The following is a 20636-nucleotide window of genomic DNA, read 5'->3' on the forward strand; positions in this document are numbered from 1 at the left end:
CGAAAAAAAAATGTCTCATTATCCCCGTTGGTAAAGAAGTATCCCCTGATATCTGTGATGTAGATAGCCCCTCTGTAAGCTCAAACTCATTGGTGCAAGACTTGGGAATACAGGTTGAAATCAAATCTAAACTTCAATCACCATGTGTCCGTAGTGGTAAGAAAAGCATTCTACATTACTCATCTCATAAATAACGGCATAGCATCCAAGACCAGGGAGGTTGCAGCACCACTGTACTTGACCATTTACAGAGCACTAATTGAGTACAATGTTCCCTCCTATATGTACCTCACCAGATACCTACAGCAACTGGAGAAAACACAGAGGTTTCCTACCAAGAGAATCCAGGGCTTCCAAAACGTAACATACATGGAAAGACTGAAAGCCATGTCACTGTACTCAGTATCATGCAGGCTGCAGAGAGCAGACCTGTGCCTGGCCTACAGAGCAGTCTTGGACACTGCCCTAAAGGAATTGCTGTACAACTGCAAATCAAACGGGACAAGAATAACTTGCTCCAGGGATCTCAACCTAGCCTGTGACATTAACAGAACATGCTGGACAGACAGATATATCTCCCAGAGATTACCGCTCCTCCTGAATAAGCTCTCAGTCCATGTAAAATAGAGCTCATCAATAACCTTATTTAAGCACAACCTTGACTGTCCCATATGGACAGGGGCAGTCTGTGCTGATCACAGAAAGTACAGTTGTGTACACTTACCATAAATGCAGATGTTCAAGTGTATTCACTGTTGCAGTCATTACATTTGGGTTATCTGCTTGCAGGTAGCCCTCAGTCAGCCTGATTTTCAAAGTCTTGGGTCCGGCGTCGGTTGCTGTCTCATCTTCCATGACGTCAGGTAGTCAGGGGTATAAAGCATGCAGCCGACACCATTACATCAGTTTTTCTTGCCCCAGATGTCAGGTTCCCCCATAATGGGAAGCAATTATATACAAGGTTACACCTCCAACAAAAAGAAAATGCACCAGAAAGCTTAAGTATAGTAAACAAGAAGAGAGGTATAGCCAATGGAAGTCAGGTGGTTGGAGGGAGGGTAACCAGGACTGCAACAGTGAATATACTCGAACATCTACATTTATGGTAAGTGTACACAACTGTACTATGTTCTTCGTGTTTCACTGTTGCAGTCATTACATTTGGGTAGATTCCCAAAGCTAAGGAAGGGAGGAGGCAATTATTGAGCATTAGGACCAGCTATTAGGCCCTGCAACACTGCAATGGCAAAACCAGCTCTGGATTTAGAAAAAAATGGCAAGTGGTAATGCTTGGTGAAGGTATGTACAGAACTCCAGGTAGCCGCTTATAGGATGTCCCTGATAGGAACACCTCTGAGAAAGGCTGTAGAAGTAGATGCAGCCCTGGTGGAATGAGGTCTTATCCCCTGTGGGGTAGGTTTTCCATGGTGCTTATAGCAGATAAGATTGCAATAGCCTACCCACTTAGAAATGGTTTGTTTTGAAATGGCCTTCCCCTCTGCCCCTGCAGCAAAGGCAACTAGCAGCTGTTCAGATTTCCTGAGATGCTTGGTCCTGTCCAAGTAAAATCTGAGTTGTCTGTGCACGTCGAAGGAGTGAAGAATCCATTCCCCTTTGTTCTATGGATTAGAAAAGAAGGTTGGCAAATAAATGGACTGATTAAAGGCCACACTGGATACCACCTTGGGCATAAAGGAAGGACTGGCCCTGAGAGACACCCTGTCCACATGAAAGATGATGAAAGGCTCTACTGCCACGAGGGCCTGTAATTCAGACACCCTTCTTGCTGAAGTGATGGCTAGAAGGAAGGCTGTTTTCCAAGAAAATAATTTCAACTCTGCAGTTGCTGCTGGCTCAAAAGGAGGTGGAGTGAGCTTTTCCAATACAAAATTAAGGTCCCAGGCTGGAGTAGGGGCTCTCCTGGGTGGTCTTAAATTTTTGGTCCCTCTGAGGAATTGTTTCAGTAGGGGGTGAGAGAAGAGGAGTGGCTCCGTATTATAATGTGCAGAAATGGCTGGGGCATGAATTTTAATGGAAGAGAAGGAAAGGCCCTTGTGAAGCATCTCTTTTAAGTATTGAAGAATATGTGGTAAACTGGGCAGTGTTGCGCCCATCCCCTGAGTCTGGCTCCAGGAACAGAATCTTTTCCACTTTTCAGCATAGGATTTTCTAGTACTAGGCTTCCTTGCCTCCAGGATGACATCCAGCACTTGCTTGCTGAGGGATGGTATAGGAGAACTCAGGTAATTAGCCAGGCTGCCAGGTTCAGAGTTTGAAGCTGGGGGTGCAGAATCTGGCCCTCCTGCTGGGACAGTAGGGAAGGAGTCTGAGGCAGGTGCCATGGTAAGAGGGGGTACCAGTGTTGGTGTGGCCAGTCTGGTGCAATGAGTATTCTCCTTGGTTTGTCCAGTTTGATCTTGAGTAAAACCTTCGAGAGGAGAGTCAGTATGGGAAAGGCATAAACTGAGAGGCTTTCCCAGGTAAAAGACAGGGCATCCACTTTCCAAGCTTGTCTGAGGGGAGTCCTTGTGCAGCATTTGTCCAATTGGTAGTTCTGCGGGGAGGCAAACAGGTCTGTTTCTGGACTCCCCCATTTGTTTCTCAGAATGTCGAATATCTTTGGCTCCAGTTTCCACTCATGTGGGTCCATGAGATTTCTGCTTAAGTAGTCTGCCAGTGTATTTAGCTTCCCTGGCAGGAATTGAGCTTCTAGGTGCACTTGGTAGCTCAAGGCTGTGTTCCACAGAGCCATGGCTAGTCTGCAGAGAGGGTAAGAATGGGTTCTCCCCTGCTTGTTTATGTACCACATAACAGTGGTGCTTGTCCATCTTTACCAATAATTGTCCTGGAAGAATGTGGTCCTTGAAGGCTGTCAGAGAAATCTGTACAGCTAACATTTCTTTTTGATTGACATGCAGGTGCATTTGACTCGGGTTCCATTTGCCCTGAACGCACTGCCCTGCCAAGTGAGCCCCCCCCCCCCCCATGCATAGTCTGATGCATCTGTTCTTAGGGTTTGGGCAGCAGGGGGCAGAGTGAATGGCAGTCCCTTGTTGTGGTGGCAGGCCTCTGCACACCAAAGGAACTCTGTCTTTATACAAGGAATGATGGTAATCACTGATTCCAGGTACTGAGAATGTTGACACCATAGGCTTTTTAGATACCAATGTAGTTTCCTCATATGCAGTCTTGCATATGGAATTAGTAGAATGCAAGAGGCCATGAACCCCAGGGCTTGCAGTACTTCCCTTGCAGATAGCTGGTTCTTTGTGGCCAGTAGTTTGAAGTAGGCTGTCAAATAAACTTGTTTCTCTGGCGTGTGGTAGGCCATCTGGGAAGTTGTATTCAGGCTTGCTCCCAGGAATACAATTTGTTGGCAGGGTACTAGGTGAGATTTCTTTTCGTTTATGGTGTACCCAAGTGAGGTTAGCAGTTTCTTTACAAATGCCAGATGATTTAATAGTATGTCCTGGCTTTCTGCCTGAATTAGACAATCATCCAGGTATGGGTATATTTAAATATTTCTTTGCCTGCAGAATGCAATGACTGGAGCTAGGCACTTTGTGAATACCCTGGATGCAGTAGATAAGCCAAAGGCCAGTGCAGAGAACTGATAGTACGTGCAGCCTGCTCTGAAGCGTAAGTATTTTCTGCAAGATTCCCTTATTGGGATGTGCAGGTAAACTTCCTTTAAATCCAATGTTGCCAACCAGGCATTTTTGCCTAGCATGGGAAGCAGCTAATGAGTTAGCATTTTGAATTTTGGGATTACCAAAAAGGTGTTCAGGATAGACAGGTCCAGGATAGGACGTCAGGAATTGTCTTTTCTGGGTACCAGGAAAAGTCTTGAGTAAAAACCTTGTCCCCATTCCTCTTCTGGGACAGGCTGAATAGCCCTGATACTTACAAGATTCAGAACCTGCTGTTGAGCCTCTGCACATTGATTTGGGTGTAGGTCTGGCCAACCATGTGGGGTTGGTAAGGAGTGGAAGTGGAATCTGTATCCTTGGGAAACTATATTTAGAACCCATTTGTCTTGGGTAATGAGTTCCCAATTTTTTGCATGCAGGGCAATCTTTCCCCCTAAAGGAACAGTAAGTTGAACAGGGCTTGGAAGGTTTAAGGTTAAGTCATTGTGACAGTTTACTATGGGGGGGGGGTGTCTTACCACTTCCAGCTTTGGATGTGGGAGCCCCCCACTGCTTAGGCCTGTGAGTACCTTGAGACTGAAGCCTGGGTGGTCTGCTGACCCTGGGTTTGGACTGAGAAGTCCTGGAAGAGACAGGAAAGGACCAATTCTTAGAAAGCCAGTGCCTACTAAATCTGGAAGGCTGTAATTGCAGGAAATATTTAACAGTTTGCAGAGATTTAGCTTTTTCCTCCATCTTTTTAAGTACTTCTTATGCTTTGTTGCCAAACAAGTGGTCTTGGTTCAAGGGAGCATCCAGTAATTTAGCTTCAACATGATCTGGCAAAGCTTGCTCATTAAGCCAAGCATGCCTTCTAAGTACAGACCCAGTAACAGCAGCCCTGCAAGATACCTCTAAGATTCATAGGTAGGGAAGTAGGCTATCGGTCCAAGGGCCTACGTAAGCCTAGTCAACAAGGTTCCCTGGCTTACGCCACCCAAGAAAGTTATTTTCCTGTGCCACTGTCGAGCAGTGACACAGAAGTGATCCCCGGGGTGTATTTCCTGTTTCTCATCTGCTCATCAAGATTTTTCTTTAAGAGTGCTAATGGAGAACTTTGCTTGACATAGATGGGTAGCCTGATCCAGAGTATGGGAAGTCTCTGGGACAGGAATCTATCCCTCCAGCAAGTCCTGTTTATTGTGGTGACAAGGCTTAGGCCCCTAGAGTGTGTAGCTCAGAGGGATTGGGATTCCTTTAGGTGTAGCATGTCCAACAGCTCTGGGTTTGACATAGCTTTATATGTTAGGCAGAGATCACCTCGGAGTAGGCAATATGCTACGGAGTAAAGTTGGAGTTTTCTGAGGCGATCAGTGTAGGGCATTTTTTTTGAGGCCAGTAATCCTCTTTGTGGAAGGAATCAAAGGAATCAAAACCACACTGCAAAGTATGTTTACCAACTTGTTCAGCAGAACGCATTAAATCCTGTAATTCTTTATTTTCAGGACAGTCAGGAATCAACATCATTTTCTGTTTAAGTAATCCAATAATATGCTGCTAACATATGAAACTGGCAGTTTAAGGCCCTAATGGCCAAAGTAGCAGAAGTGTATACCTTTTTACCCCATCTGTCCAGGGCCCTGGAATCTCTATCAGAGGGGGTAGGGTTTTGGGCAGTAGTGGCCTTAATGCCTTTGGGTCCCTGTGAAATGGTCTCTGGATCCGCAGTAGGATTCTTAAAGAGGAACTTGTGAGAGTCAGGTACTCTGTAATACCTGTTAGGTTTCCTGGAAGCCGGAGGTAAAGTGTCTGGGGCCAGGTTAGATTCCAAGAAGGCATCATCTACAATGTCCAGTACAGGAGGGATAGTTAAAGGCCTTTGTTGAGGGAGGAGTAAGAATTCCCTAACCCTCTTTTTAGAGTCAGAGTAATCCTGGCTTTCCCAGTGGAAATGCTCCCTAAGAGTATGCAAAGTTTCACCAAAAAAGAAATCTTCTGGAGGGGAAGCAGAGGGAATGGAGTCACAATCCTCATAGGTAGATAAGGGCAAATCCTGGTCATCAGAAGAAACAGAAATTTCAGAATCCTGATCAGAAGAATCAGAAGGAAAATCAGTTCTAAGTCTCTTAGAGGGAGAAGGGTGGCTTCCCCTGATTAGAGTAATAAGGTCTTCAGCCATTCTTATCATTTGTTTTTTAGGCATAGAGGCCTGACCATGCGGTCGTGGCGTTGGTTTTCTAGGTGTGGATCGAGTCTTAGGCCTTGAAGAAGAAGATGGCGTCAGTTTGATATGCAAGTCAGTACGCCTGAATACACCCTCAGAAGCCGGTGCCTGTACAGCGGCCAAGGTAGAAACATCTGCAGTTTCCATAGTCGAAGAAGCATCTCACGGCATACGTAGAGGCCTGCAAATCTGAAGTAGCGAGTATCAGGGGATGTGAAAGCACCTCACTGAGTACCGGCAAACTGGTGACTAGCTTAACGGAAGTGTCGTCGGCAGCTTTGGACCCATGCGGTCTGTCTCTGTCTTTATCTTTACATTTTTTCAGAATGTAGGTAGTCGGATGGCTTACCGAAGCCATTTCTGAATATTTGAACTGTGTACCAAAATAGTTAGATGCGAAAATGAACCGACAATGAATAGTTTGAGGATTGAATAAGACACAAAACCGACAGGGAGGGACGTCGTGTTCTGGGTCTAAGCAAGGAATGCAGTACGAATGAAAATCTTTATGAGGTATTTGCTTTCCACAAGAAATACAATTGTTAACTTTTACTGACATTGGTTTAGAGCAAGAAACAGGATCCCCAACAGGGTACTTAGCTTTTTTGAAGACTTCGGATCTGAAACTCGAAAACGAAAATTTCAGGAGTCGGCCGACCGGCACTTGTGAACTGCTTCTGCTTCGGGCACCGCATGGCAAGAAAGACTGATGTAATAGCGTCAGTTGCATGCTTTATATTCCTGACTACTTGACGTCATGGAAGATGAGACAGCAACCGACACAGGACCCAAGACTTTGATAATCAGGCTGACTGAGGGCTACCTGCAAGCAGATAACCCAAATGTAATGACTGCAACAGTGAAACACGAAGAACATTGGGTCTGCTAACAATGGCCATCTATACATTGTCGGTAAGGGTACTTGGGCTTTTACACAGCTAGGCTTGTAGAAGCCCTAAGGCCATTTGCCTAGTAATCTCCTATGAACCTATGACAGACTTATTGGAAAGCTGGGTGTCATTAATGCAGTAGGTGGTAGCAATTTGGTATTTTCTGAAACAGGTAGAACTGCATTTCTCAGCATTTACTTTGAACTCAGCATTTACTTTGAACTCTTTCTCAATGCATCACATGTTAACATGAGGTAGTTCTACTAGAAGGAAATTTGTTGATTTGACAACTACACCCAACCTGCAATCACTGGCAAACTTAGTAAGCCGAAGATACTTGTTGCTAGTATTGAGGTCAAAGAAATAAAATGCCAAAAAAAGAGAGAGCACAATACAGATCCCTGTGGAACATTACAGGTCAACTTTTCCTTGAATCAGGCAGCACATAGACACTGAGAAAATGCATTACGTCTTTGTGTCGGTTTATGCAATCTATCCAAGTTCACAATACTGAGGAGACATGACCAGTCCTTAACAAATCCAAATTGTTACAGGGCAAGCCTGATTAAAATCTTAATGTACTGGTTTATGAGGTCAGTGATGGTGTGTTCCATAGCTTTAATGACAAGACTAGCAAGTCAAATAGATATACAGTTTACTGGGTCAGTGGTGCGGCCACCTTTATAAAGGGGCATCAGTGGCACAGTGCACCACTGATCACGTACATAGCCTGTGACATGGCTTAGGTTTAACAACTTAAAGAGGGAATTAGCAAGGGCCTGCTTGACATTATTTAAAATACAACCCAGAATGTTGTTCCGACACAATGAAAAATTATATTTGGTCTTGGTGAGCACTTTAAGGATAAAGTCCTTCAAGACAGAGTGGGAGAGGTCACTCCAGTATACTTGAGGTGAAGATGATTGCTTCAGGGAAGAAATCTGTAGCAAATTTGTTAGCCGATATGTTGCCAATGTTGTTAGGATTTGAATACGATTTGGAGAGAGACAATAAAGGTTTCCTAGCTACTACCTTTAGGATCATGCCTGACATCTCCTTTACTCAACTGGCCACTGATTGTGTAGGGTGACAGTAGAGCCCAGGTTAGGCAACAGCACAGTGGCACACCCACTCCTGCCTGGGTAGACCTATAAGCCCATCCATTCCCCACCGGGGAAAGTTAGATGTTAGGGAAAGGACCAGCTTGCTGGTGTCATGCAGCAGCCTATCCATCCCCATATGGAGTGCCCTCATCCTTCTGATGGTTCTCTGAGCTCTGTTGCATGCTGCTTGTTACAAGGAGTGTGTAGACATACACTAAATCCCACAACAGCATGGAGCACAAACCTGTATATGCACCGTGGCAGCACATGCTTTACAGGTTTGTGCTCCATGGGCACAAGACCCAGTACTACCACTGGGCATTACCCAAGTGAAGAGCCAAAGCAGCCTCCCTCCCACCAAGATTTGCAAGCCAGCAGTGGCTGCTCATTTCCATCTTCCCTTGTAGCTCTCTCAGATGCCAGAGCCACTAATCAAACTAGGGTCTTCTTGGCCATAGTTACGGCCCCTGGGAAAAATTTATATCAGTTAAGCAGTCTTATTGCCAGACTCAATTCACCAGCAGTCTTGCCAGAGTCAGAGAAACAAGAGTATGTCAGTTATGGTCAATGAATGGACAACACAATGAGACTTTTTTCTGTGAGGAACTTTGAACCCACCTTCTCAAAAGAATATACACTACTAACTCCAAGATCACTAAACCTATCCTGTCCATGCCAGGCAAAGGCATACTCCTATCTCAACCCAAATGTGAACTATCTGTTATAATTGCAGCCTAAAAGAAAAATGCCACCACCTTGCAAATCATCTCAAATAAAATCTGCCAGTTCATTACTAACTCCCTCAGTAACGAACACCACTGCCTAACTCTTGCAAAAGCTAAATGGCTCCCAGTACATTTGAAAGCCAACCTCCTACTACGCTCACAAATTCACAAAGGCCTTTCTCCTGAAACATCATGGCCTTTCACTCAAACTTTTCACCAAAACTCCCACATATAATCTCAAGGGTATCTCTCAATATCAACCCTCACTACTAACTCCAAAAAGTAAACTGTATTGCACTGACTATGCATTCTCCACCCTAGCACTTAAACTATGGGACTCCATTCCTCTCACAATCTGAAACGTCCAAAAGTACTCTGACTTTAGACAACAGCTCAAGGAACACCTCTTCACCCAAGCAAAGTGCAGCTCCACTCACTCAGGTCTTGTTACATGAACGGTGCAACTTTCTCACACACCCCTTTATCCCTATTTCATCCTTCCTTATCTCATCTTGTCATCCAATTTACTTACTACATCTCACTCATCCTACTTCCCTCTTCTATTTGCATGTCTCTCACACTTCTCCTTTCTACTCCTCTTTCCTCTGCATGCCTCTCCCACCTTTTCTCTGTCTTCTCTCATAGATTCATAGGTAGGTACTAGGCTACTGGCCCTAGGGCCTATATAAGCCTAGCCAAAAAATGTACCCTGGCTTTCGCCACCCAAGAAAATTACCCATGGTATCCTTTCTTGTAACTATTCTCACTTGCCACTTCTATTCATACCGCTCTATATAATGATATGCTCCTATCCCTGTAGCATAAGCCATCTCGGTCATTATAGCTAAATCTAATCCATAAAGCTGTACTAAGCATAATTCCATTTTTTTATCCACATTTTGGCATTGTTAACTGCTTCTTGAACTAGACAATGTAGCATATTCTTTGAGTCTGTAAATATGTATGTATGTACGGGTCTACTATTAAAGGTCGACTGCCACATCCCCAACTTTCAACATACCAAGATGAAAAACACAAAATATCAGAAACTCAAATGGCAACTGTTTACTAGGGTAGTAAACACTTGTCCAACATGCCCAGTTCTCCACTGTAGTGCGATCCCGGAGTTGGTATATTTAGTTGGGGAGTGTAGCCCCCTATCAAGGTGGGTTTTATTTACCTTGGTGTGAGTTTTGTTGGCAGTTGGCAACGTATTCCCTTACCCTGGTAAAAATTGCCATTCAGGTTTCTCACGTTTCGTGTTTTTCGTCTTGGTATTTTGAAAGATGGTGATGTGGGAATTGGTCTTTAGAAGTAAACCCGTATGTATATATGCTTTTTTGCATATCCTTGTACCTGAAATACGTTTTGTTCATTTATTATGTGATCCTATTCACCTGAGTTGTGCCTGCAAATGGCCCACTGAGATCAGTGCAATATCCAGGTAAAAAATACAAATAAATAAATAAATAAATAAACATTGAAAAAGTTTATATTTTACGTTGTTGAGTTGCCTGCTATATTATCCAGTCTTCAGTGTAAGCTGAGAGAAAGACCACAATTAATCAACCAGACAACATTCTGCAGAACAGGGTTTTGAAATAGGCTCTATAAATACAGTCTATGAAGATAAGCAGTTTGAGCGACACAGACAATATGTGGTCATTTTTTTCAAACTTCTTAAATATTCTGAATACCTTCTGAACAAAAAGATAGCATAATCATGCATAGATGTGCCCTGATTAATTTCCACTTGCAATGAATAGTGTGTATAAATGCATATTAATCAGATGTCTGGGGATAACAAAGTGAAACCTATTGTACATCCATCCATCCATCCATCCATCATCCAGAACCCCTTTTTCCCCATTTTTGCAGATGGGGTCAGGGTGTCACTTCAACAGTGAAAATCATCTACAGCCAAGGTTTACACCACCAGTTGGGCTAAGCCCTGCCCCAGTAGTTCTTTCACACCAAACACATTCACACCTATGACCAATTTAAAGTGTCCAATCCATCTATAGCACGTCTCTGGAATGTGGGAGGAAACTGGAACACAGGGAGGACATGCAGGCTCCACATAGAACACAGACGGCATCCCAGCCGAGAATCGAACCAGGGAGCCTTTTGCCTGTTATCAACTATCTATTAAACCCACAAATTAAGATTACCAATACAGGAAGGTACCAACCAGGTAGACAGGCAACTCCAGACCGAAGAATGTCAAGATTAACTTCTTGTGCTTTAGAAGTAGTAGTCAATGAAAGTCTTGCAGTAGATGGGGATGTTAACAGCAACCTATGTTGCATAGGAACATTCTCTTCACCGGGCAGCAGTTGTGAAACAAGCACGTCTTCCTTTTTTTCATTAATGTTTTGTTCTTTGTCTACAATGAAAGAAAATAAACTGTCAGCAACTATTTCATATTTCTAAGCATTTCACTTCAAAAATTACTTCAATTTCAGTTTTGCGAAAAAGATACCACATATTCAAATCACTTTAAAAAGCACTAAGATTATTTACCAGTTTTAACTGGTGTGTGAATAATTAAATATAGTTTATCATCCTAATAAAGACCAGTAATATTAACTTCCACAATGATGTCACCTCATGAGAGGTTTCATTTACAATATGCTTAATTTTTGCCTATGGATCACTAATCTCTTCCACATCCAAAAGGATTAATAATTATAACTGCAACTGCAAATCACCACCACTGTGTTAAACACATTACTACTCCCTGCTTAAGCAAAAAATAAATAAGCAAATAAATAACAAAACAGCATGTATGTTGCAGGATTTACTAATGATTAGAGTGACCTAGTCAAAAAAGTTTGCCAGTAATGGATAAAAAAACAGCTTCACACACAACCTGTAAAGCTTGTATGGGATTGTATGCGAAAGTTATGTATTTACCATAACACGTTGAATACAGAAATTAGGTCAGTCCAAAGTAAATGTCGGAACAAAAGCTCTAAGCATTAAGACTGCTTGGCAAACAAAATTTCTTCCAAGCTGCCAAGTACTTTCATCCTGTCCCACAATGTAATGTTGACCTCTTCCTCTACTGAGCTGAGGTTATCTGTGCTAAGATACCCAATATAAAACATGTGCAACCTTCTGCACGAAGGTGGTGGAAGATGGGTGGTGATGCTATCAAGGATGGACCAACTCTTCCAAATGTAGCATTATGGTAAGCACATAACTTTTTTATCTGGTAAGAGTATAATCCCAAGCTACTAGAGTGGGCAGTCCCTTCAATAGAGCATATCCTTGATAACAGTAACCCCAAAGGAAGATATGGATCTGAAAATCACATCCAACTTTTAATGCTTTGCAAAAGTATTAAGAAAAGAGCATGTAGCTGCTGCATAAATGTCATGAAGGGTTGCATTCCTGAAAAAGACTACCACGGTAGCTAAATCTCTAGCAGAGTACAACTATGTAATTTCTGGTATGAGCTTACTGTGTTTAAAGCAGCAAATTTTAAGGAGCCCAGAAAGCTACCTGGCAAGGTTAATATCATAGATGTTGTGGCCTACATTTTTGTTGGAGTATGAAACAAAAAGTTGTGCATTTTTTGCATGTGGACTTGGTTAAAGTTACATAATACCTTAGTTGGCACAGTGTAGCAAGTACTCCCTAGAATTTGAGTAAGATGGAAGAAAGGCAAGTGACTCTACTGATTAATATCTGACGCAGTTGCGAGTCCAAGCACAAAATAAGTGTTAGTTCCAAGAAATACCCGATCTTTATGAAATTCCACATTAAAAGAACTACAAATAGGTCAGTAGGCTTTTCACTGAATATAAAGATTACCAAGAAAATGGACCTCCGAGATAGAAACTTTTAAATATGCAGGTTTCAAAAGAGACCAGGTCAAACTTTCCAAAACAAATGATAAGTTGCATGGAGTACTTGATCCAGCAGCAAAGGCCTCGACAAAACAGTGTATCTGAAGAAGGCTTTTCATACTTTCAACAAAGTTAAAGAATTTGAATCAAGCCCTTGTTTAAAGTTAAGACAGCAGGCTTGCTTACAAGTTGACTTCTGACTGAGCAACATATTAACGTTCTCCCAGACTGATACATTTTGCTGACTTTGATAACAGCTTCTCACTTACTAATTTTGGTAACATCTGGTTGCTGGCTATTATTTGCACTGTTTGGATGGCAGGAAAAGCATATGAAAAAATGTAAGGGAAAAAATCAACCATAAAGAAAGAAAAAGCTGTGGCTGGGAAGAACCTCACAGCTGTGGCAAAAAAGCCACACAATATACAGTAACCTGAATGTTGGACTCATTTCAGCTTGAATATTTGTAGACATGGCCAGAGCATTAAAAACTGTTAATCAAACTTACTTCTTTCAAAATTAGCAACATTTAACTTAGGAATGTGTACTATTAGATGGTTCCAAAGCTACCTGGAAAATCAGAAGTTATGTATACACCACAACCAGGCATCTGTGCTATCTACTTTCATTCTTCGTCAACAAATTTGCTTCGGCTGCATATTTCAGACTTTGGATCCAACTCTCAAGCTCCTCCCTCTACCCATAATTCCATAGTCCATTCTCAATACCTCAGATCTCATTTGCCACCAAAGTGCTCAGATATAGAATCCTTCTCTGGAGTCCTTACTATAGAGTTTCTGATATTTTTTTTCTAAGCAAGGTTATTTTCTCTAACCTAATCTTTAATCTCAGTTAGCTTTCACCTCCCTAGTAGTTTCTGGTTATGTTATGAGTAAGCATAAATATTATTTTTGCATAGTATTTTCTTCTCTTTACCATAGTTGGTAACCTTTCTTTTCTATAATCTCTGCCTTTCTACCTGCCTTTTAGGATAATCTTTAATTACCACTGTTAGTAATTTCTTTTCCTCTAAACTGATTTAAAAAATATATATTCTTTCATATATATTGTTTCTTTCACTCTCTCCACTCTTAAACTGTCATGGCCAACAAGCTGACAGGATTCAAAAATACACTTCTTGTGGGCACAAAATCCCTAACTCGGATGACCACAAGGAGTGCATATATTGTCTTGCAGCAAACCATCTATAGACTAACTGCAGTATTTGTGCCGTGTTCAACTCCAGGGTTAGTTAGCTGAAAGACGCAGCAAACTTACCTTGAAGGGTCTTTTGCCTCCTTTATCAGCATCTTATTCAGGGGGTCAAACCCCCAGTAAAAGTTCTACATCTGGTCCTTCGGAGCACAAAAAGCACAATATGCTTAAGTTCCCTAAAACTTTTTTGGAACCTCCTACGAAAAGTTCAAAACCATCTGATCTGACAACCTCTGACCCAAAGCATCTGATCTGACATCCTCTGACCCAAAGGTTTGCACTACAGATCCAGAATCCTCGGATCATAATGTTTCAGATCCAATCATTATTTCAGCTAGTCCCACAGCTCAGGTTTATGGATCTCAAGTCATCAGATCCAAAATCTGGTACATCACATACGCCAAGAGCTTGCACCCACAGAGTTCAGCTTGGATACAGTCTCACCTACTCTAAACTCTCCTTTCATGCAAAATCCCAAAAAGCATTCCAGGCCTCAGTCTACCACATCCGTCAGATCCTCCAGAAGTCTTTCAGACGTGGATAGGATGATGTGAAAGTTCCTCAGAGCTCATATCCAGATGGGAGTCATTTCAGCTCCATCCCCTATTGGATCCGTGAGTCTTCCAACCACTACTCACACACTATATTTTTATCCTATCTGTCCTTCAGTTATATGACAGCTCTGAGAGGTCCAGCGTTAGATCCAAAGAGAATCACTTCCTTGACTCAGTCAGCATCCATGACCAGTTTTGCACCCATTCAAGTGTCTGCATCAGATACGTGGGGCCACGGTCTAATCCAATGTTATCAGATCCACTCCTGCCCCACGGAGCTAGACAGCTCTAGTCTGGCTCCCTCCTCCAGGCTCAGTTCCAGCTGGAGTTATGAACTACCCATACTGGAAGAATTGACTCCAGTACAGGTGGTCACAGCTTCTTTGGGTTTATCTGCCTTCACGGTTGTGGAAAGGGCTTTTTCTTTTTTTAGAGATCCAGTCTCTCATCCCTCTGATCCACTCCCTAGTCCTTCTTCAGTTCTGAGCTCTAGGTATATCAGGCCTGTTCCTCATGGACAGCCAGTTCCAGCTAGCTTCCAGTCAGGTCCCGTAAAGGAACTCCCCCAACCTTCTGATACCCCCCCTGAACATCCAGCAGAGGAGATCCATTAGAAGAGAATGTGCAAGAGGAGGCACATAGATTCCCTATTGGAATCTTCCACTGAAGACACTAATTTCAAGGAAGGAGAAGGGTCCCACAGATCACCACCTGATGATGTGTCTTCTTTGGAGATACATTAGAGATCCAAATCAGTAAGGTGGCTGGTGTTCCGATAATCCTTCTCCAGAGGAATCACAATGTTTGGAAGCTTTTGGTTCTGGCCCATCTACACCTGCCCCCCCCCCCCCCAACAGATGAGCTCATTGATTTAGTCTCTTATCTGGCATGAAAGGAGCTAGATTCCATTGAGTCTATACAAGGGCGACCTGACAAATTCCTAATCTCCCCTAAGGATAGATCCACTGGAGCACAGGAGTCCCAACAGATTCTGTATGGTGATGGCAACAACTAAAAAAGAGCTAGCAAAACAGAGCTCATCTGTCCACCCACCAAACAGAGAGTCTAGAGTGCTGGAGAGATTTGGAAAACAAGTTGTTGCTTCAGCAACATCTGCCTTAAGGTCCCTTAACTACTTGGTACATTTCACAAGATTGCAGAGAGGTCTGACCAAAGAACTATCAATTCTCAATTGGAGTCTATGTCTGCAGGGGATTTCAAATGATCTTCTCAGCTGGCTACTCTTTTGGCAATTTCCAGAGTGTCCACTCTCATACAGCTGAAGGCACCTCATGAGCTGCCAGTTAAAGCATTATTGTAAGGACAAATGCCTAGATAAGGCTATATGACTTTGCTGAGCCTTTCAAGACATCTTTCATCAACACACCCTTTCAAGGAACATCTTTATTTGGTCCAAGTGTGAAAAAAATGCTTACCCACAACAAACAGGAAGGAAAGGTGGCAAGAAAAAATGTGGTTTCGCAAATCTCTGGTAACTTTCCAAGATCCGTATGGGGACAACTTCTTTAGAGGCAGAGGAGGCAGTTCTAATGGTACTCGTTGCCCCAGAGGCAAAGGAGACTCTCAAAACTCAGGGTTTCCTTGATTCCTTTTTGGATAGACCTTTCAGCACTTTTGAAGTGTTTCCCAACTGCCCAACTCTGGAGGCAGTCAGGGGACAACTGTCCTTGTACCCAGATGCCTGGGCTACTATAACAAAAAATTCTTGCTATCCAGAGGTTACTCCATACCATTTTTTCCAACTCCCAGTCTACAAAAGAAAAAAAAGATTCCTGATGTTCCACCCAGTCAGAGGAAGGCAGCAGCCCAAGAAATTCAAAAGCTGTTAGACAAAAGAGTTATCCAAGAGGTCCCGCCAGACCAAATATGATTTGGAAATTACTCACGTTTCTTTTTAGCGCCCAAAAAGACAGGGGACCTGAAACCAATTCTGGATCTGAGGAAGCGGAGTCAGTACATGAAAAAGTCAAAGTTCCAAATGGTCACAGTCCAGTCCATTCTGCAATTTCTTTACAAGGACTACTGGATATCCCCTACAGATCTTCAGGATGCATACTATTATATAAATATAAGCAGGTGCCTCCGAAGATATTTACGCTCTCATCTGGAAGCTAGTCATTATAATTTCACAGCCCTGTCCATAGGACTCACCACTGCCCCTAGAGTGTTCACCAAATGTATGGCAGTGGTGGCAGCTCACTTGAAACTAAAAGGATTCCAAGTGTTTCCATATCTAGATGATTGGCTCCTAACTGGCTCCTCATCGTCCCCGCCATGCATCTCCTTCAACAATCCAGGGACCTTTTGCTCCAGATTTGTCACTCACTGGGAATAGCAATCCATTATGCCAAATCAAATCTGACAGCAGTATACAGCCAGGAGTTTATTGGCACACATCTGACCATGATAACGCAAACTGCATCCTTACCAACTCATCACATAGACACATTCAGATCTCAGGTTCATCATATTCTTTCCCATCCCATCTCCTCTAGAGACATTCATTCTTCAAGTTCTGGAATCCATAGCAGCAGCAACAGTACTTCTTCTCTTAGCATGATATTATATGTATGCTCTTAAATGGACTCCAGCTGTTCAATGGACTGTTCTTCGACAACCTCTATTCTTTCCAGTCAAGCTTACACCACTTTACAAACACCACATCCATTGGTGGATCTAGATGGACAACATTTATTTAAGTTGAGCATTTGTTTTACTGCCCCAACTGGTCATAGTGACTACACATACCTCCCAGCTGAGGTGGGAAGACATTAACTGGGAAGGACGGCCCAAGGAGCATGTTCCCCTCAAGAGACCAATTCACATATGAATATCCTGGAGATGAGAGTAGTCCTATTAACTTTGCAAGCATTTCAAGATGCTCTTCCTCTAGGGACTATTATGATTCAGACCAACAACATACCTGTAGTCCTGCACATCAACAGACAAGGGGGAACCAGTCTTACCCTCTCTGCAGATAGGCTATGAATAGGTGGCAGTGGCCAGTCTCCTCCAGCTGCTTTCTAGTGGCAAAGCACATTCCAAAGAAAACCAATATATTAGAGGACAAATTAAGCATGTCCATTCTGATGCCTCATGAGGGGTCTCTCAAACAATCAGTGGCAGAGAAAATTTTCCTTCATTGGAGCCAGTCATGCTGTGACCTCTTTGCATCCACCCACAAGGGCAGTAGGTATTTTGGCCAGATCCCCCTACAGAGGGGAGTCACAGAGAGATACCCTAGTCTACTTTTGGCCATCCAGTATCCTTTATGCTTATCCTCCAATTCCCTTGATCCCCAAATTCCTACAGAAATCAATATGGCTGAAGAGCTCAGTCCTCATTGCCCCCTACTGGCAGCAACAGGTTTGGTTCCCATTCCTCTGGTTTCTTCTTCTCTATCCTCCCTGCATACTGGAACCATCTCCAGCTCTCCCCTCACACCCATCAGCGATGAGCCCAATATCCCAGCCCTCAAACCAACCACATGGTTCTTCCAGTTCCAGTAATAGCCAGACAACCCAGGTTTTCTCCCCCAGTACGTACCATTCTTTTACCCTCTTAAAAAGGCTCCACCAAGAAGGTTTACAAGAGCAAATGGAAAAGATTTTCCCTTTGTGCATTGAGAAATAATCTTGACCTTTTTAAAGCCCTAGTCTCTGCTGTTCTTGATTTTCTGGCTGCTCTTTTCAATGAAGGAGTTTGTATTTCTATGATTAAACTAAAATCGGCAGACATTTCAAATTTTCATATAGAAATAAAAATTATTCTTTGGCTTCTTCCAAGTTATTTAAAGCTTTTCTGAAGGGCATTTTTTTCCTTAGACCCAATAAAGGATCCTTCACCTCCATGGGATCTGACTGTGGTACTACAAGGTCCAACTCAGAAACCCTTTGAACTGTCAGCAAAAATTCCTGTCATGGAAAAAGAATAGTTGTGCAAAATGTTACCATAACCATAGATGTCCTTCTCTTCCATGTTGCAGTATTCATTACAGTAGGGATATGGCTGCCTGCAGTGCCATACATCCGGCCAGTATACCAAAGTCTTCAGTAAGGGGTACGTGCGACATAGCATGCTAGTGCCATAAACCGAGGTCGGCTATAAATGTGACGTCTGCACGTACCCAAGTTAGGACTGATTGTCGCAGAAGTTAAGGCTGAGTGAATAGAAAGCATTCCAGCTAAACAAGGCTATAAAATGGAGCATAGAGGCAAAACAAAAAGGGTCTACCTGGGATTATGAGAAAATTCTACACATAGTAATATAACCAACACCAAGTAAACATCTCTACTAAACTATATAACCACAAACCCCCAAAAAATAAGGCTAGAGGGAGGAGGGCGGATTCTGAATACTCCAACATGGAGGAGAAGGACATCTATGGTTATGGTAAGATTTTACAGAACTATTCAATGTCTTTCTATTCTCATGTTGCATTATTCATTACAGTAGGAAGTGTACCAAAGCTATTAGGTATTCCCTTGGGTGGTTGGTGCAGGAGAAGTCAAGGAGACCCTGCAGAATAGATCTGACAAAGCCAGCTCTGGATCTGGATATTAAATCCAGTTTGTAATGCTTGGTGAAGGTGTGAACAGAAGACCAGGTAGCTGCCTCTAGAATGGTAGCATGGGCCAGGCCTTTGAAAAAGGTTGCAGAAGAAGCTGCAGCCCTAGTGTAATGAGCCCTTACTTTTGAGGCTAAAGGCTCGCCATAGAAGTCATGGCAAAAGGAGATGGCCTTTGAGATCCATAAAGCAATGGTTTGTTTAGAGACTGCTCTGCCTAGGACTCTAGGGTGAAAGAAGACAAATAGCTGGTCTGATTCCTTAATGGACTTGGTTTTATCTAGGTATAATCTGAGCTGCCTGTGCACATCCAAGGAATGAAGTTTCCTTTCTGAAAAATTTGAGGTTGTGGAAAGAAAACGGGCAGGTTAATAGATTGGTTCAAGGAAAGCTCATTCACTACTTTAGGCACTAATGAAGGATTAGTCCTCAAGGAGACTCTGTCTTTGTGGAAAAATGAGGTAAGGCAGAACGGCCATGAGGGCTTGGATTTCTAAGACCCTCCTGGCAGAAGTCAAAGCTACTAGCAGAACTGTTTTCCAAGTGCTAAACTTAAGGGAAGCTGAAAAAGCTGTCTCGAAGGGGGGCATAGTCAATTTTTCCTACTACAAAATTACGGTCCCAAGGTGGTGGAACTGGTTTACTAGGAGGTGTGAGATGCAGAACCCTCTAAGAAACAGTTTAACCTCTAGCCTGGATGCTAAACGGGGAAGCATAGGTAGGCAAGCAGAAATAACAGAAAATGTACTTTTACTGAAAAGTATGATAATCCAGAGTGCAGGAGCTCACATAAATAAGCAAGGAACACAGGCACTGGGGCTGTCAAAGGGTCCTGTATTTTCTTAGAACACCACCTGGAAAAACGTTTCCACTTTGTAATGTAATTTTTTCTGGTACGTGGTTTGCTGGCCTCCTGCAGGACTTTGAGTACATCCTCTGAGTATTGGTGGTGAAAAGGGATCAAAAGTTTATCAACCACTGGGTCAAGCTCAGGTTGTGAAGCTGTGGGTGTTTCACAGATCCCGTCTTGTGTGAGTAGATCGAAGTTTTGAGGTAATTTTTGGTAATTGCCCCTGGCTAGCTGAAATAAAAGAGGGAACCAATGCTGTCTTGGCCAAAAGGGGGTCACCAGTAGGATTTTTGGTCTATCTTTCTGAATCTTCAGTAAGACTTTCTGAATTAGAGACATTGGGGAGAAGGCATACAGGTACATCATTCTAAGAGAAGGAGAAGGCTTTCCATGCTTGGGGATGGGATAGCCTTGTGCAGAAGAGGGTTAGTTGTCTGTTCTGGGAGGAAGCAAACAGATCTGCTTTTGGAACGCTCCAGTTGTGTACAATGTCCAGAAACACCTTCCTGTGTAACAACCATTCGTGAGAAGGTGCCATGGTTCTGGTTAGAGTGTCTGCCAATGCATTTTCTGAGGTTGGAATATGAACAGCCAGTAAGTGAAGTGACAGAGAATTAGTGAGATTCCAGATCTGAACAGGATTTTGTCCCCTACTTTGTTGACATACCATAGCACAGTCATGCTGTCTGTGATGACTCTCAGTGTGGCTGGTAGCAGAAGCTACTGAAAGGTCTGTAGAGCCAGGAGAAAGACTCATTTCTTTTAGATTGATGTGATCCTGTAGTCTGTTCAAAGACCATGTGCCCTGTGCCTTGTGGTGGCTAGAGGGGAGATGTAACATAGCTCCCCAACCCAGGTCTGAGCCGTCAGTGTAGAGATGCTGTACTGGAGAGGGAATTTGCAGGGGGGCTCCCTGACTGAGGTAAATTTGTGATATCCGCCAGGCAAGTTCTTTTTTTAGACATGGCAGAAGAGGAATGGTTGCCTCTAGGGACTGAAGGTGT

The 20636-nt window shown here is 43.0% G+C and overlaps 1 protein-coding gene across 1 annotated transcript in view; it reads right to left on the reverse strand.

Moving 5' to 3' along the window:
- PLEKHG4 (pleckstrin homology and RhoGEF domain containing G4) overlaps nucleotides 1-20636 on the reverse strand; it is a 3374045-nt gene that overhangs the window by 3010961 nt on the left and 342448 nt on the right. Inside the window, exon 4 of the mRNA XM_044079537.1 lies at nucleotides 10763-10957. Within this exon, the coding sequence (XP_043935472.1) occupies nucleotides 10763-10957 (195 nt within the window). The remainder of the gene's footprint in view (nucleotides 1-10762; nucleotides 10958-20636) is intronic.

The sequence above is a fragment of the Protopterus annectens genome, chromosome 8.part0, assembly GCF_019279795.1.
Source record: "Protopterus annectens isolate FY-2018-M chromosome 8.part0, PAN1.0, whole genome shotgun sequence".
NCBI classification, from domain to species: domain Eukaryota; kingdom Metazoa; phylum Chordata; order Ceratodontiformes; family Protopteridae; genus Protopterus; species Protopterus annectens.